This window comes from Nanorana parkeri, unplaced genomic scaffold (assembly GCF_000935625.1).
Source record: "Nanorana parkeri isolate BGI_ZX_2015 unplaced genomic scaffold, ASM93562v1 scaffold702, whole genome shotgun sequence".
Lineage (NCBI taxonomy): Eukaryota > Metazoa > Chordata > Amphibia > Anura > Dicroglossidae > Nanorana > Nanorana parkeri.
In genome coordinates, this window is record NW_017306970.1 from 334899 (window position 1) to 353140 (window position 18242).

Consider the following 18242-nt stretch of genomic DNA (forward strand, 5'->3'; position numbering starts at 1 on the left):
GGACCATAAGATCAAAAAGGTACAAAGTATCTCTTCAGTGACTAATATTGTGTTAGTGATGTAGTAACTAGAATAACCTAACTGGAGAAAACTGAAAGGTTCAGTTGTTAAAAAAGAAATACCATGGCGCTCTAATTTAACTAAAATGATATGTAATTACACACAATCATACACAATTCACACAAAAGTATGGTAACGTCAAATGCATTTGACTGAAAGGGCATTAGAAAGGCATAGTGTGCAGAGGTAGAAATGACAGAGAATCATTAAAATTCACAAAGCAAGTAGCTTGTGACCCCAGGATTCAGCATTTGTAAAGTTCAACAATTTACAAATTATAGTTTTGTTTCCTAACTAAATGTATAGCCTTCAGAGAGGATTTACTCAAATATGATGGTTGGGTTGCTTGGGCCTTATAACTGACCTAAAAGTGAAATGTAGCAATTTTACTGAAAAAGCTATTTCACGAATACGGTGAATACATAAATGAATTGAAATGTCTTTTAATTAAAGCCAATACAGTGCTGCTCAGTTAGTTGATAAGGTGTCCCTCTACCAGAATTGCGCAGAGCAAATATAATAGGCATGCCATTGAGCATTCTTACATTTACTGCAGTGACGGTATCATCTTTGTTACAATAATGGCACTAATAAGGCTATTACAATAAAGGTGAACACAGATTTACAAAGACAGATCCAACCAATTATCATGCCATGTCTCAATATTTACAGAAAAGATTTGCAATAAATCTTTCTGCTTAAAAAAACACAGGGTAAAGGTCTAGTTAAAGATAGTTGTAAATCAGCTTGTACAGAGGATTTGTTAAATGTCCTTTGTAAGTACTTGTATATAAATTTGCCTCATTTGTTTAATGAAGTTTCAAGTTTCAAGTCTATGATCGTATCATATAGTGAGGAGACATGTTTTAAACCAAGCAGTCATTATGTTTCTTGTTTATGTGTCTGGTTAAACCCTACAACAGAGTGCAATTACATTAGTGTCATTCTTACATTTCTTAGTAACTTCAAAAGAGAGATACCTACATCTGAGTTCTTTTGTCTACCCACTTTATTAAGTCAGTACCAGTGGCCTCAGTGGAAAGTTGCGTGTAATTTCGTAGATAACAAGAAATCATATGAGTCAGTTGACTGGCCTTGCATTGCTGCAAGAAACCCCAAATGATATAAGACACCAAGTAAATAAACTTGCTGGCATCCAAGGAGAGCTCAAATATTTGTTGTGGATGGATATTTGCTTTATCATACTCCATGAACCTGATCAGTGATCTTTTTCTCTATCAATAGATATGAACTTAATATAATAAGGTATTTTAAAAATTACTGAGTATGCTATTGATGTCCTGTGGGCAAAATAAATAAAAAAATACATATATGATGTACTCTGTCACTAGCATTAGCACAAAAGGGTTTTCTGCTTTTCCCTCTGTAACATAATTACATCCATTTTTTCTACTTCTGTGATAGGGGACAATACTGGGTGTTCTGCCATGAAATCGGATAGCAGTGTTGTCATCCTGTCAGATAGAGTAGTCTTAGAATGATATGTATTATTAAATGGACTTTAATTAAAAGTTAAAAAAAAAAATAATACCCAACAATTTTTATGTAGTTACAGCATTTTTTTTTAATTTGGAAAAGAGATTTAAGGCACATGAATAAAAGTTGGCTGTTGTAAGCACCCCACTGGTGTAATTCAATTTGTCCAAACTCTTGGAAATGCTGTACAGCTTGGAGAGATACAGGAAGTGCATAATAACAAAGCTAAATACAAGATCAACACTGATGTGCTAATGCTATTTGCACACATCATATATGCCATTTTTTATTTTACCCATATTTAAACTTTTCTAATTGTTTAACTTATTTCACTAAATGTCAGTTAAAAAGCTCAATTCTGCAAGGTCATCATAAAAACTTATTTAAAAAAGCAGCGTACCAATTTAAAAAAAATAGTTTGAAATTAGGATAGTTTAGACTGGGGTTAAGTACCAGACATTGTAATCAGTATATAATAAGTAAACTTAACTGGTTATGGAAACAAAGCTTGCTTAAGGGAAACGTGCATTACCAATAAAGGGCAACAGGTTCACTTTAAAGTACAATTTCACTTTTGCAGCCAAATTGGAATAATGCCTGCTTTATATTTGTTACATGTTACCATTCATATACCAGAATTAATTATCAGTTGTAAACCTAAACACTGTCTTCATATCTTTAACACAGGGTTAAATACTGTATCTCAAAGCTTGGGTGATATTTTATATGTAAATGCACTTTAAAAAAATGTCCCTTCATACTGTGGACACACTTTTTCTACAGTTCCTGTCCCTTATCTGCACATTGCCATATATTCTTCCAATAGAGACCTATGAATAAACCTGCTCTAAAGCTAGAAAGGTAAGATATAAATACTGTATATACTGTATATATATATTTTTTTAAATATTCTTAGGTATGCTGTGTGAATGGGAATACATAAAAACATATAGCGGGGGGTTATGGGCGACTATGGAGACTCAGCATTTCCACCACCATCATATGAAACCGTACTTATTGGTTTATAAATCTGATGCCATTCCAGTCCAGTTTGGTAACCAGAGGTGAGGAAAAAGATGTCCATGTTTCATCTTTATTGAAGGAATCCCAGAGTTTTAGAGTATTATTATTATTATACAGGATTTATATAACGCCAGTTTGTGCAGCGCTTTACAATTGGTTGTACCCTTGAACCTGTTGTTCTGCTGTGTGTGGGCAAGTCACTGATTTGCTTTACAAAGAAGACATTTCTTGTTAAATATACTACATTAGTGTGCTTTTTTTTCACGTGGCCTTGCAAACCAGCTTGGTGCTCAGCAGAGGCGATTTCCAGTTTAGCTTTAGAGACCATTGCATGCTGCATGTACTCAGGAATTGTGCAACAACAAATAATTATCTGCATTGCAAAAAAAGTTACAAAATCCATTATTTCAGCAGTCAATGTTAAATGTTATTTCAGCAGTCAGAGTCAAATGTTACTTTCAACATAATTTATGATGGGTATAACCAACACTATGTTCCCTAAACAGGATTCTTAGAAAGGTAGTTCTATGTTGTTAAATTAAGAAATGACAGTAGGATTTAGCAGTTTGTGCTTGAAAAATATTTTTGATACAAGGACTGCATTTTATTGGTAAAATTATTTTTTTAAATGTATACAGTTAACCGCAACTTTTGTACTTATGTGTATATTTCAAAAGGTGGCGCAGTGAATAGTAGCTGTAAGTTTCAACCAAAGAACCTTTACTTTTCATTTATTGGATTAGCCCAAAAAAATGTTTCTTTGGTTTATGCGGTTATTACACTTAGCGCTTTGGGTTGCGCACTGAAGAACTGATATAATTGAGCAGTCTGACAACACTGTTGCTGAAATCAGCTCAGTGGCTAAGTGTTACCAGCCTGCAGTAGAAAGTGCTGTTGCTGACAGAATCTCAGGTAATGAAAGTTTATCTAAACTCAAGAACAACATAAATGTAATAGATTGCAGCTTACTGTTGCAGCTTATTTTTCCTTCATTTTCACTTGGTGATCTGGTGAAGCATAGCCACCAGTGTGGAGCATTGTCAACTGGTGGAGAAGGTAGTGTAAAGCTAGCCATACACCTATAAAATATCTGCATATTTTCTATGGTCAGATAGACTGTGTGGATGGAGGAAGCTGGGTCCAGCTTCAGTATCTTGCTGGTCGTCCCCACAGGCTGTCAAAATACCTGAACAATTTGATTGGATGCAGGCATTGTTCAGGTATTTTAAGAGCCAGCAAGGCTGACTAGCAAGATACTGAAGCTTGGCCCAGTGGGAGATTCCTCCATCCACACAGTTTAGCGTAGATGGAGGAACCTGTTGCACTTTTCCATCTGACCATAGAAAATCTGCAGATAATCTATTGCTGTATGGCCAGCTTTAGATGGACTAGAAGGTTTAGATGGACTTTACATACAGTAAGTGAAGTACAAATTGAAGCCTAACCCCAGCTAACACTTTTTAAGCAGCTACTGCAACAGTTTTTTTCCATTTAGGATAAAGGTTTGAGCTATATGAATAAACAATGATCACTGTAAACACTGTACACTTGTGTACACTGTTAGTGTAAATGGCTTGTTTTAGCCCTTTAACTGCCACTTTAGCTGGACAGTCTGGTCCGTTAAGGGAAGGTAAAACATAACAGGCTTACTGGCAGGATCAACAGGTAATACAACTATGTTACAGGGCAGACTGCTGTGTTAATTCTAGTGACAGACTGCATCATATATGCCATTTTATATTTTGCCCATAGTTCCACTTTAACTTTGCAATAAATTTATAAAGAGAATTTTCTTAAGAAGACTGTATAAAATGAAACATGATGACAAACATACAGAAAAATAGCAGTATACGACCAGACCGCACTAGCCAGAGAATTCCAATACTGCAGACTTTATTGAAATTCACAGCAAATCCAGTATATCAGTGAATAAAAGTGTATAAAGCAACACATGCCAGCACTGCACACCCCCAACCAACTACAGCCTCTCACACGTTTCGCCCGCAGGCTTATTCATAGATGACCTCTATGAATTAGACCAGCACCTGGGGATTCCTGATGGTGGCTAAGGAATTGGGGCGGTGAGATTTCCTTTGGCTATACAGAAAAATAGGTTATAGATTTAAATACACTTTAATCCTTACAGAAGCATTGGGTTCCTACACATCTAATACCTCAAACGTTGGTGCTGGAAACTACTATTCCATTATAACTATTTATAACTATTGTTCAAATATTGTAAATAAAAGACATATACTGTATAACCTCATTATTTTTTCAGGCATGCTCAAACATACCCTTTGTTAATTACATTTTAAAATTATTATCACTAGTGGCTTTGACCTGGTGAGCATTTTCCTTTTTTACATTCCAGGAAGACTTGTGAATAATTATTAAATGTTGAAAATTAATATTATAAGTGGTACTTTGGTAATTAAAATAGCATTTAAGTATGTGTGTTTTCCTGTTTAAGGTGCCCTAATTACATGAAGCTGTACTTTCCCCTGTCCAATCTGTTAACACATTTACAAAGTTGTTTTTACTTCTAATTACAGTTTTTCAAATTGTGAATGAGTGTGTAAGTAACTGTTCTATTTGTATATCCAGAAGAGTTTCCTGCTTTTAGCAGGCACATGTACATTTTCCTTTCTTTACAGAATTGAAATGTTAAGGGACTTGGGAGGATGTGATTATTCTATTTATAGCATATGTAACACAACTTATAAATTATGTTTATCTGTTGTGTGGTCTTAAATTACATCATATAAATTTTGCAACTTTGCCTACCTTCAGTGTCACTGAGTACATAGATGCTTCATCTAGTTCAGTCAAGAATGGATTTATCTGGTAACCAATTCATTTTCCAGCAGCTGAATATGATCATAATATTTTACAGTTGAAGTAATACATTTCTACTTTCATTGCAGAGCCATACGCTTTAATTTTTTTGGCTGTAATAAAAAGTTATTAAAAAGTAGCATTTCATTGTGGCAAGAATTTGTGTGCTGAAAGTTCTGGCAATAAAATTCCTGCACCAAAAAGAATCAAACCAGATTTCAGAAGCCAACAGCCACTAAATTTAACTTTTATTTATTAGAGTTTCTCCAATCCTTTTATCTTTGACCCCATTTTTTGTTGGATATGGACCCCAAACACTTTTGCACATTTTTGTTTTAGATCAGAGGTCTATGAGATAAGATTAAAAGTGCCTATAGACATAGCAAGGTGTTTAAATATATAGGTACCGGTAACACTGTCGGTTGAAATGTGCATAAACATGTCTAAATTTTCATATGGAAAAAAAGGTGGAATAGCTTATCAACTAAGGAACAAAAGTGCTTGGAACAGGTATTGTAATGTGTCTAACTGATCATTCGCACTGAAGGAATAATTTATTTAAACGGAAAAATTGGAAGGAATTATTCATTAAATGCGTAACTGAATTTATTGGTATTTATTTTATACTAACTAATACAAATAACAGTGTCAAAAGAAAATATAAGTATTAAAAAACTGCTGTAAATAAAGCAAAATATGACTTCTGTTTATATAAACTTTGCAATTATAGGTATATTCACCCACATTTTCTTCTCTATGTTGGCAACTTTTGCTGTTATTTATAAAACCGTCTGGCAATTGCTATTGCTTTCGGGTGAAGGCAAATAAAGATAGCAGGCAAATCTGTAGTGAATCTGTAGAAAATGTTCAGGCAAATCAGTACGTAGGTGAAGAAGCTGTGCCAGCTTCCAAAGTAAATGATTTGTTATCAGTGGATTGTTCTGTTCGCGGTGGATCATTGCAGTGTTTTATAAATATGGTGAATATTATTAAAACCAACATTTAACATAATATAATAAAGTCCAGATGTTTTATGAAGGGGCAAATGTGTTAGCAAATAATAACTGTCCTCCAATTTAGCATTATTGAAACCAGAGGAGTGATGAGCTAAGGTAAAGCAACTACAGTCATAGGGCTGAGGCTCATCTGGAAAAATGGAAATTTAACAGATTAGAAAACCTTGACTGCATTGCTGCTATTTGTTCTCTGATTTGCTATTGCCAGCGGTATCTGTCTTTTTCTGCCCCATCATTCCCAATACATTAGACATCATTGGCTGCCAATGTGACCATTTTTTTGAACCCCTTCAGAAGTTGTAGATGCTTGAAGGTTTTTGGCTCATGCTTGCACTTCCCACCACCCTCATCTATTAATTACCTTTTTTAACAGGAACATAAAGTGCCAAGACTGATAGCAAATATAAGTTTCAGGAATCCAGGAAAGAGAAGCATGTATAAATACATATAAAATACATATAAAAGAATACTTTTGGAGGATATATTGCTATAGTAACATGAAAAAGAAAATCTGAATTTACCGGCAAGCAAGAATAAACTTAACCCATTCACATTAAATGAAAAACTGAGGGCTCAGTTGCATGCATTTGCAGATGTTATGTAAAGACACACTACCACCTCATATAATCTATAGGAGAAACCAAATTGGAAATTACATCTTGATTCTCAGATCTCAATCTTGCTAAATGGCAAAGTGAAGCTATAATATGTTTCTAACATTACCTCCAGGAGAGCTTTTCCTTCAGGTATTCATGGCTATATATACTTATCAATTTGGGTGTAGACTATAGTAGGAACACACTTTACAGAGGCGTTTTTATATGTGTAGTTGCTTTTCATGTATGTAAAGTAAAGATACACCACGTCATGGCACCTTTGTAACTTATGCTAATGTGTTAGAGCAACCAAACTTGAATTATATTTTTATTAATCAAGAAAGTGAGAATTAAATCTCCTTGCAGTGGCCCCATTTTCCTTGAAAGAGCAGTAACAGGGTGCTCAGATTCACAGAATGCAGCTTGAAGGACTCTACTGTGCGTCTGGACCTAATACAGCAGAACTAGTAACTGGCAGTTGTTTCATCAGTATATAACTAGCAAGAAATGGAGCAGATGGATGAGGGAGTTTATAGGAAACAACAATTTGAAAGTTTCTTAGATCTCAATCCTGCTAGATGACAAAGATGGCGCTAGATGGCGATTCTAACTATAATCTGTCTCTGATATCACCTCTAGGTAAACTTTCCCTTTAAGTATTCATGGCTATATATAGTTACAATTTTGGGTGCAGACTAGAGTAGGAACAGACTTTACAGAGGTGCTTTTACATGTATAGTTGCTTCTCATGTATTTAAATTTTTGCACCATAGTTGTACTTGTTTTTCATCTAATGTTCCACATCATATTGGAGTATCTCCAAAAGCTTGTGTGTGACCCTAACATTTTTGTATGCGCAGGTCTACACACTTGCATGGTCTGCCCAGCAGACTTGTGTATAAACTGAGGAAAATTCAACCATTCAATTTGTCAAACAATTCACCATATCAAATTATACTTCTGGAGCTCACGTTTAAAACAAAGAAATGCCAATGGTTATATGCTGATATTATGCACATTTATGTGTAGTTTCTATTCTCCTGCTTGGTGTGCAGCTTTATATACAATAATAGCCCTGCTTAATTTCTGCTAGTTCATTGTAGGAAATGCAACAAAAAATAAACAGAAACCTGTAAAAAAATGTGTGTCTCTATTGCATAATGATATTAATGGATCATATCATGGAATCCTTTTCAAGTACATTGTTGTGCTTGTTCCAGTGACAGATATTTTGCACATCCAAGGAGACATCTGAAAAGGCTACTTACGGTCATAATGTTCCAATTCCCTTAACACTTTGCAGGTCAGATAAAGTCCAGTTGATTCAAGTGTTTTTACTACACTCTAACCTCACTGAAGTAATACATTTTTCCAAGGCATTTTCCCAAGACAATGGAAAATACCAGAACAAACCTTTGCTTTAGCCTTTTAAGGCAAAACAACAGATCTGCCTACATATTTCTCTTGGTATGAGTTTTCTTTAAAGTACAAATCCTACTCATTTTTTTCCTGTTATTATTTAATTGTTATTATTTAAATGTGAGTCCTTGAGTCATAGCTTTTTGTCTTCCATATGAAAAAAATTATTGTTTATACTGTCTTTGGAATTTCAGCAAAGTCAAATTACATTGTAGCATATATTATTTCTTTTAGGTGATGGTCAAGTGGATTTTGATGAATTTATGACAATTCTTGGTCCTAAACTTGTATGCACAGAAGGTCGGGATGGATTTCTTGGAAACACAATAGATAGTATATTTTGGCAGGTAAGCAATTCGATTTTTAAGAAGGCAAGACAAATTATGTTTACTTTTACTTTGGGAGGTATTTACAAACCAGTAGATTATAGATTTGCCACTGTTTTTTTTCCAATTAAAATATTTTTCCATACATCCTCTAGTTTTATTCATCCATGCATTACCCAGATCATTCACCTGTTTGCCAAGCCCTGGATCTTCCAATTCCCAAGTAGGAAATCCAAAAATTCAGTGTTAGTGATGGTGTTTATATTGCAGCATTGGAGACACTTACTAGATATGATAGCTCACCCCTCTCAAAAGGCTTTGCATATGCTAACACTCTGCACCTGCTAGAGGAATACTTTGTAATTGGTGATTGCACCTAGAATTACCCCAGTCTGATAAACACTGTGTCTGTATGTGTTTTAATTTTAAGTTTAGTTCAGTTTACTTTAGTTGCTTTACCATAGTTTGCAGGTGCTTATATCGCATATTATTTAAATGGTCATTACTAATAGCCAGTATTAGCCTAGCACTTTAATGTCAACTCTTGATTGAAGATGTTAGGCTTAATTCACAGAGCTTCCAATGAGATATAAAAATTGCAGACACATGGCTAAAATAAATGTCCCTATCCAGGTGTGAAAGCTTTGTGAATTCAGCCTTACACTCACCAAGTAACATAAGAGGAAAAGTGCATATTTAGCCAGATGCCCATCAGCACCCAGTGTTTAATTAAAAATGCAGTAAGCGCCATGTTAGAATATAACACTGTAAACAATACTTCTCGCTGACAAAATGCCATTATATGCCAGGAATTCATCAGTTGTAAACAACTTAACCGATATTGGTTTCCATGTAAGTTTGATTTGTGCAAGTCATGTTTTATGGTACTTTCAACCTTGTTAGGAAGTAATTCATTCCAAGTAACTGTTTTCTGTTCATCTGGAGCAAATCTACTACTGTTTATTTAAATTTGATATTTAGTAAATTTTCTTTTAACCATGGCTGTGCATGTTAAGGTGGCCTTACACCTTACAACCATTGCACGACTGTCGTTGTGCGATGGTTGTAAGGTAATTACAATCTCGTACGATCTGCCCATCTTGGACAGGCAGATCATACTTGCGATCATCGCAAGCCCTCCCCGCAGAGGGGAGGGCTTCCGATGCTTCCAATGCTGAGCGGGCAGTGTGCACTTGCGCACACCGGCCAGTTCACCATTTGTCTTCTGAGCACACCACTAACCCGCTGAAGATCGTACGATTCTCGGCGGGTTTTCGAGCATGCTCGGAAGACAAAAGATGTACGACCGTACAGTAGAAGGTATATGGGCACATTAAAGCTTCATGTGAGAATTTACAGAAATATCTTTGGTAGAAAGAACCCATGTAGGATTCAACTATCATACGATTATCGTACGATAATTGGCAGGTGTATAGGCATCGGCAGGTATATGGGCACATTAAAGCTTCATGTGAGAATTTACAGAAATATCTTTGGTAGAAAGAACCCATGTAGGATTCAACTAAAATTGGATTGGTGTTGTATGCCAAAATTTAATTGTACGCAAGAAAAATGTTTTCGGTTTTTTTTAGTTCAGGAGATACAAATTTTACTAACCTATCATACTTTTAAAAACCTGTTCCCTGAACTAAAAAATCAGTCAAAATCCATGCAGATTAAGTTCAGCCATCTACAAAGGACAAATTATCAATTTAAAAAGGGGGAGTATTGAACAACACAGTCTCAGTTTCATTATACACTGAGTGGCCAGATTATTATGACCACCCCATCAGTACTTCGTTGGGCCACGAGATGACTCCACGAGATGACTTTGTTGGGCCGCCTCGTGACTCCACGAGATGTTGAAAGGTGATGCGAGGAATCTGACACTGCACTGTTGCCCTTCTGTTGCCTTGTACCAGTCTTGCCACTCTCCGTTCTGCCCTAACATTGACTAGTCGCTGACGGCCACAATTCGCACGTTCAGACCCAGATTTTCGGCTGAGTCCAGTCTTTAAACACATTTAAACCGCTGCTCTTGAACATTTAACGAATTCTGCTGTTTTGCTGATACTCGCTCCATGGCTCCGAGCGCCAACAATCATCCCACATTCAAAGGCTGTTAAATCGCATTGTTTACCCATATCTTCAGAAAAAAATCACTTCTACTGTCATGGTAAACAACCTGCTTCCCTATTTATAATGGTCTGGCCCTCTAGCAATTTCAGCGCGAAATTATAGCTAATTATAGCTAATTTGCCTACAAACATCAGGTGGTTATAACAATCTTACCACTCAGTGTATGTGGTCAAGTGATCTTGGCATTAGAAAACGTACAAGAGGTAAACATGAGGGAGCTACCGTAGTTACGGGATCAGCAATACAAAGGCAGCAGAGTGATGCAGTACTCTGATTAGCACATGAGGTATACATTTTAAAGTTTTTTTTACCTCCATTCTCCTTTGACAATACATGCATTTTAAGGGACCCAAACCTGCGTGTCTGTGGAAAGATATATCATAAGAATGATCTTTAGGTTGTTGGATCACTCCTGCACAAAATTGCCCCCTGATGTATGTGGTTAGCCTGAGGTGCTGTATGACAGTAGATTTCTAATTCATAATTTAAGTGTTGATTTATATTCTATTAGTGTACAGACAAGCATACAGACAAATCATAATCTGTTTCATCCTTGTATGTTCAGCATGGAGTCTTTACCAGCTTTAGCAGTTAAAGACATTGCAGAGGTAACCAACAATACAGGTTCAGGAAAAGTGCCTCCAGTGACCAAAGCATTCTTGGAATGGTGTCAACCTCCATTTTCCCTGGTAGAGGCGTTGGCCCTGGTTGTTAAGATATCATTGAACCAACCTTAAAGAAGAACACATAGGAACTACTTCATCAGAAGGGTTTAGTGCTCATTTTGTCTAGGGAGCACAAATAGAGCTGTGTTACTCACAAGATCCTCTGTCCTGGCAGTCCCCTCTGGTCTGCTAGAGTGGCCCCTGTGGCCTCTTCTCTCCTGGGCTCTGACGGTGTAAAAACATTTGACATCATCACATTTTATGCAGATCTTTTGACCTGCTGTAACCTAAACCTTGCTGTAAGCAGACATGACAATATAAAGTATGTACTATAGAAAAATTGACTGTTTCAGACAGGTCTGCAGCATTGTTATTGTCTCACTTGCATTAGCCTTTATTCACACCTCTGAGATGTGACATCCCAGGTGTATTGAACAGTGCGCTTGCAGTGTGTTGTGATATGCACTTGTGATAGCTAGGTGTGTTGGGGTGCTATTAACCACTTGACTTCCGCAGTGTTAAACCCCCTTCCCATCCAGGCCATTTTTCAGTATTCAGCGCTGCGATACTTTGACTGACAATTATTCAGCCATACAATGCTGTACCAAAATGAATTTTATATCCTTTTTTGGGGACAGATAGAGCTTTCTTTTGGTGGTATTTAATCACCACTGGGGTTTTTATTTTTTTACTATATTAAGGAAAAAGTACCGTAAATTTTGAAAAAAAAACCTGTTTTCCCTATGTTAAGCTATGAAAATGTGCACATAAATAATCTTTCTTCATAAATTTAGTTCAAAATGTATTCTCCTACATTTCTTTGGTTAAAAAAAAAAAAAAAGTAAATTAATTACAATGTGTGAAAGTTATATAGTCCACAGACTATGGTATATATATTTGAATAATGGCAGTGCACCTAATGGTGCAATGTGGGATCACAAGTGGCATTTCACGCACTCCTGCATTGCAAAGACGTGAACAAGGACTCTTTATTGTTAGCAATTTATTCTTTTATTCCCTTACCAGTTATTTTTTAGCTGTAGCAGGATACATACACAGGTGATTAAAATTTGCAAGCAGTGGATAAAGCAGCTACGGCCAGATCCTTCGGCAGCTTCGTGAATAGACCCCTATGTTTGCTGTGTCCTCAATTATGAATGAATGGGAAGTGATCTACATCACTTCCTGTTCATTCATGATTGTGGATATAATAAACATATTATACCCACAAGTTATGAATGAACAGGAGCACTCAGTATAGAGGATTCCTGTTCATTTATAACAGGGGCTGCAGAAAGAAAGAGTGAGGACTATGTGTTCTCAATCTCTTTTTCTATTTTAAAAGGGAAATATCAGGGATCTGTTTAGACCCCTAATATTTCCCCAAAGCCCCTAAAAGTAAAGTAAAGGAGTTGCGCTAATATTGCGCAACATAAAAATTTGCAACTACCACCATTTTATTCTATAGGGTCTTGGCATTCAGAAAATATATAATGTTGGGGGGTTTTAAGTAATTTTCAGGCCTAAAATGTGGAATATAACATGGGTACAAAAAATGAAAAAAGGCCTCAGTCATGAAGGGGTTAATTTCTTTTGTGAAAAAGGCACATAACAATTAAATATTGTCAATTAGTTACAATATTTATTTTCTTTTTCTTTTTTTTAACATAACGAAATACTAGAGCAATCTAAATATAGAAACTCCTTCCTTCTCCCTCAGCTATTATGTTTCTGCTTATTTTTTATTTCCAATTTTATGATTAAGATTTTTGTTATTTCATTTATTTTGTTTGTTTTTTTATTAAGCAAAAAAATTTTTTAAACACTTTGTCTATAAATTACATAGAAAATAAAATAATTTTTGCAAGACTAGGTATATCTATAGCCCAGACTTTTTTCCTATTTTTTTGGTAAATCAGACAAGGGTGAAATCACTTGTCAGGTACTTTTTTGTGGTTTGTGTACAATTAGGTAGATTTCCTTTACTTCCTGTCCTGAGACACAGTACAAAGCAAGATAAATTCCCTCTTAGACAGTGATTACCATAACAGGTGTCCTCATTGTAAGATTTTCCTCTACCTGCTGTTGTGGTGATGTTGGGGTTTTGTAATCACTTTTTATACTGGTGACCGTTTTTTTGTTTTTTTTTAGAGAGATTGTGAAGCTCTTCAAAGAGACATAGACAAGTGGAGGTTGAAGGGATTGCTTCAAACCACATAACTCTAGTGGGGGAGCTTACAACATTCAGCTTTCTAAAAGAGAAAAAAAACAGGGCTGGTACCACTAAAAAAGAATTAGCTATTGTTGCACTTTAATATGCAGTTAGAAATTCATGTTCATTTAATACTACCCTGTACAGTGGGTGTTTACTGCAGAGTGAACAGTGCTGTCACCCTATTACAGAAAGTAGAAAATATAGCATTATATGGTAGTATCAACAGGTGATAAAACTATTTTACAGAGGGAACTCTAAATCTACCATGTTAATGCTAGCGACAGACTGCATCACAGTTTACAGCTCAGACTTTCCAGCTTGATGTGCAACAATATAAGGAGTTTTTACAAAGTCTGCAACAGCAGCAATAGAAAGATACAGTATATTTCTCTTAAACAGTCATTTTATTTAAAATTCCATTTAAATGTAAAATAGAATAATGTGAATAAAAAGATATACCTTTAATGTTTTACTTGAACTATACAGTGATTTAAGATGTGAGAAGTCTTGTTGAAGGATGTTTTACAAAATAGATATAGTACACAAGTCAAATGTTAATTAAATGCTTTAGATATGATCATTACCTACTGATTAAGGTGTTACTAGACACCAACAAATTAGCACCTTTAATCAAGTGAGAAGGAAATTTACCATGCATGTATTGACTTTCTGGGACATCTAACACACTAAGCAAATCTTTTGCACCAGAGAGAATAAAGCCAGTGAGAAGACATGCCTATTAAGCACGACTCAACAATATATATAAATGCCAGTAATTAAATGTCATATTAGGCCATTAAACGTCTGTTCCAAATTATTATACAATTAGAACTTGTAAAACCGAAAAATGTATAAAGAACATTCTCATTTGCAATGGTGTAGACATTTACCCATTTATAGAAATGGCAGTAGGGCTATAAACGGCAATCATGCATTAAAACTACATAGAGGCAGTTCTGGGGTCAAGCTACATTATAAACTACTAGAATTATTAGAAACTAGTAATAACATAGAAAATACAAGAAAAACGAACCCCACTCATAATATTTCTTTAAAGCTAAACTACAGGCAGATATAAAAGGCACACATTAATGCAACTTTGTAATTATTATAATGTATTATTCATAATTTTTTAATGCAAGCAGTGAAAGTGCCTGAATCTCTTCAGTTTGCTGTACAGTCTGTGCAGTAGTGCTTACAGTGGGGGAGAGAGAAGTAGCACAAGGAGACAGTCAGGTGTTCTGCAATGCAATGAGCATCTTGATACAAAGAAAGAGCAGAGTGAAAGAGATAATGGCTTATCAGTGTGCTGCTTCTCCTTTGACTACACTGTCACAGTATTTTGAGTTCGGACGAGACCTGTATGTGAAAGCGAAACTGCATCAGAAAAAGATCAGGTCCCCTCCCCTAGACAGGGTTGTGCTGTGTGGGAGAGCTGTGTTAATCTCAGGGCTGCATGCACAGAAATGCAAATCATTTGGCAGGAAAGAAAAACTCTCACAAATGTATTCCATCTGTATATATAGCATTTTGCCTGAGCATTTTGTTCAGCTGTAATTAAACCCCCCAGCAAATTATATATTTAGAGAAAATATAATACGTTTGCTAATTCATTTTTTGTTACATTTATTAATTATTCGGTGATCAGGGTTGGAATATTTTCTTTCTTAAGCATAACTTTTCATAGATGTGTGTGTAATGCCTAATCTATTTTCAGCTGGACAACTGGAAATCTCTTGTAATTGCCCAAGATTCATATACTGCAATTTTTCATCATTAACCTTAAAGGAGTTTTAAAGTTACAGCATATACTATCCTATTATAACAGTAGCATTTTGATAGAAATGTATGCTATAGTTGCTTTTGATAATGCAATTATGTATGTAGTTAGTGCTGCCTTTGATCTGCCCATTACTTTCAACAACTTCCTAGATTCCCAGTATGGTTTTGTGTCTCTTTCCCTTGATGTGATGCAATCTCCATTTCTGATGACTACATATCCCATCATGCATTGCTTTCAGCAAGCAATGATAATGTTACATTGTTACAAGTTCAGAAGTTGAGTTTTAGTTCAGATGGCAGGCTTAGTTAGAATGGTGACACCAGGAAGTGTATATCCACAGGGCTGAGTGAAATTGTGTCAGTGCATTGAGGAAGTACATGATATGGGCATCTTAAATAAGTACGTTAAAAAAACCTCTAAATTGATATGGTTATTAGGAGTGGGATGGATCTTATGGAAATTCAATATAGAAATACAGATTTGGTTTTAGTTTTTGACCATAGAAACCCTTTAACTGTTTAAGCCATTTGTTCATTTAAAGATATGGAAAAATAAAACGGTTGGTGTGTTGTTTGTGAAATAAAGATTTATTTATTACAGTAGATGTAAACCGTGACTGTATAACATTTAGGGGGTTATTCACAATAATCTCCCGGCCGACAGCCCACCCATAGAATCGGACCCACATCCACAACAAAGGATCCACCAACATCTCCTACAACACTGGCATCGGAGCAACCCTAACACCGTCGATGGCAGCACTTCACTTTGAACCTATTGTTCATTATTTCTATTTCCTTCTCCCCCTTTACTCGGAGTTCATCTACACCATCTCGAAGACCACACCATTATCTATTGTCAAGAATTGACTGAAGATTCCTTTCTAAACCTTTTTTCCACATGGCCCATTGATGCCCACCCACTAGTTCTCCACTAATGTAAATTTGCATTCATACTTCCACCCTTTGGCTTTTGGTTGTGGCGCTTCCCTTGTCCTTTTTGTTCTTTAAATATTCATTTGAGCATAGGCATTAAATATTTTTGCTCTCCCAACTCGGGGATCCACCACACCCTAATGTTACTTCATTAGGATTGCCTCTCCTGGTCATTTATCTGGCAGATTAAGTCTTGGAGCTGTACAGTATGTACATTAAGGAACTGGTGGGAGGGTGACCAGTCTGTTCAGTACCTCATTCCTGCTGCTCTTGAGATTTTTCAGGCTAGAGCTGATTTGAACTACTTCTGCAATCTCTGACTTGTGGGCTTCTCTGATGCTGGAGACCTTGTTGGCAGAGAGCAGATGTAAGGGTGCAGGTCTAAATCTCTTCCTCCATAGCTGACTCATGTGACTTTTGGCCAGGATATAATGAATCTGTGGAGGGAGATCTGGGTAGGAATGAGACAAGTATTTGAGCCAGTAAGTAAGGGGCTGCTGTTTGGTTAGTCTCAGCATTGGACATCATGTTAAAGAAGCATTGCAATGTAAAAAAAAAGAGTGTAGTTGTTTACATTTGCCATCACCGGGGTTGGGGTGTTCTTAGGGTTCTTCTTGTTCCCAATGAGTGAGGATTAGAGTCAGTTTAACATGTAGAACATGCTGGCCTAGATGCCCAGGCAGAGAGCTGCATATTAGCAAGCCATAACCCCTCCCCCATAGAAATTATTTTTCATCTATCTCCTTGGAATATGTGCAGTACCAATGATAAATGCCATTTTCTAATTTTAAGGAGGTATCTATTGTATTTGGCTTATCTAGGTTTTATTTAGGCTTTAACTCAACGACATCATAAGCCACAATGAGAGAAAAGTGTTTTTGGTGATTGTGCTAAGTCTATATACTTGTACTAGAGAAGAAGAGCAGTGAAACTTCGAAGCAGGAAACACATAACCTTGCTATCCTTTGTCATATGTAATTAAAACAATACATGGAAACTAATGCTTATACTGTATATGTGATATATATTTATTGAAGAGATATTCACATATACTAAATGCAACTTAAACTGTACGTTCCTTTTAGGGATAATAGCAGTTTGTCTTATGTATTTGTATTGCACTGTAACCCTATGCCAGTCCCTACAGTCTGTAAGGTTTAATTTTGTTGATCAGAAATGGTAGATTTGTCAATAAATTGCACTGACTTTTCAGTCTTTCAAGTAAGCCATAACAATAAATAGCATGCCTCCTTGGATTACATCAGCATCTGCTCATGAATTTTAATTACACTTCTTCTGCTAGATCATCAAGTAACATGTCTGGTTAGGGTGGTCATCTTATTCATAGTCACAGTCTTTAAGATTCTTTGACATTATCAGATATTCTAGCAGAAATTGCCATTGTAGGTCAACTAACTTGTATATAAAGCTCAGTAACACTTAAATATTTAATTGTATGATGTGCATGGAAGCCTTGTTTTGGCTCATGATAATACACATCTCCATGATATGCCCTTGTGGGCTCAATTATTTGGGTGAAAACCATGCATGTTTTATTTGGTCTTTAATTAAAAAAACTAATTGTCAGCTCTTCTATATATAGACAAGGATTATCTTCTTGATTCTCTTGAATTTTAAACACTTGATGCATCATTTATAATGTTTAATTCATATCTGCTAAATATGTATAGTAATTACAGTCAAAGCATTCCACAGAATATAAAATAAAT

At 35.8% G+C, this 18242-nt stretch overlaps 1 protein-coding gene across 1 annotated transcript in view; it reads left to right on the forward strand.

The window, feature by feature from the left end:
- CALN1 (calneuron 1) overlaps positions 1-18242 on the forward strand; it is a 239507-nt gene that overhangs the window by 152867 nt on the left and 68398 nt on the right. Inside the window, exon 4 of the mRNA XM_018563828.1 lies at positions 8684-8796. Within this exon, the coding sequence (XP_018419330.1) occupies positions 8684-8796 (113 nt within the window). The remainder of the gene's footprint in view (positions 1-8683; positions 8797-18242) is intronic.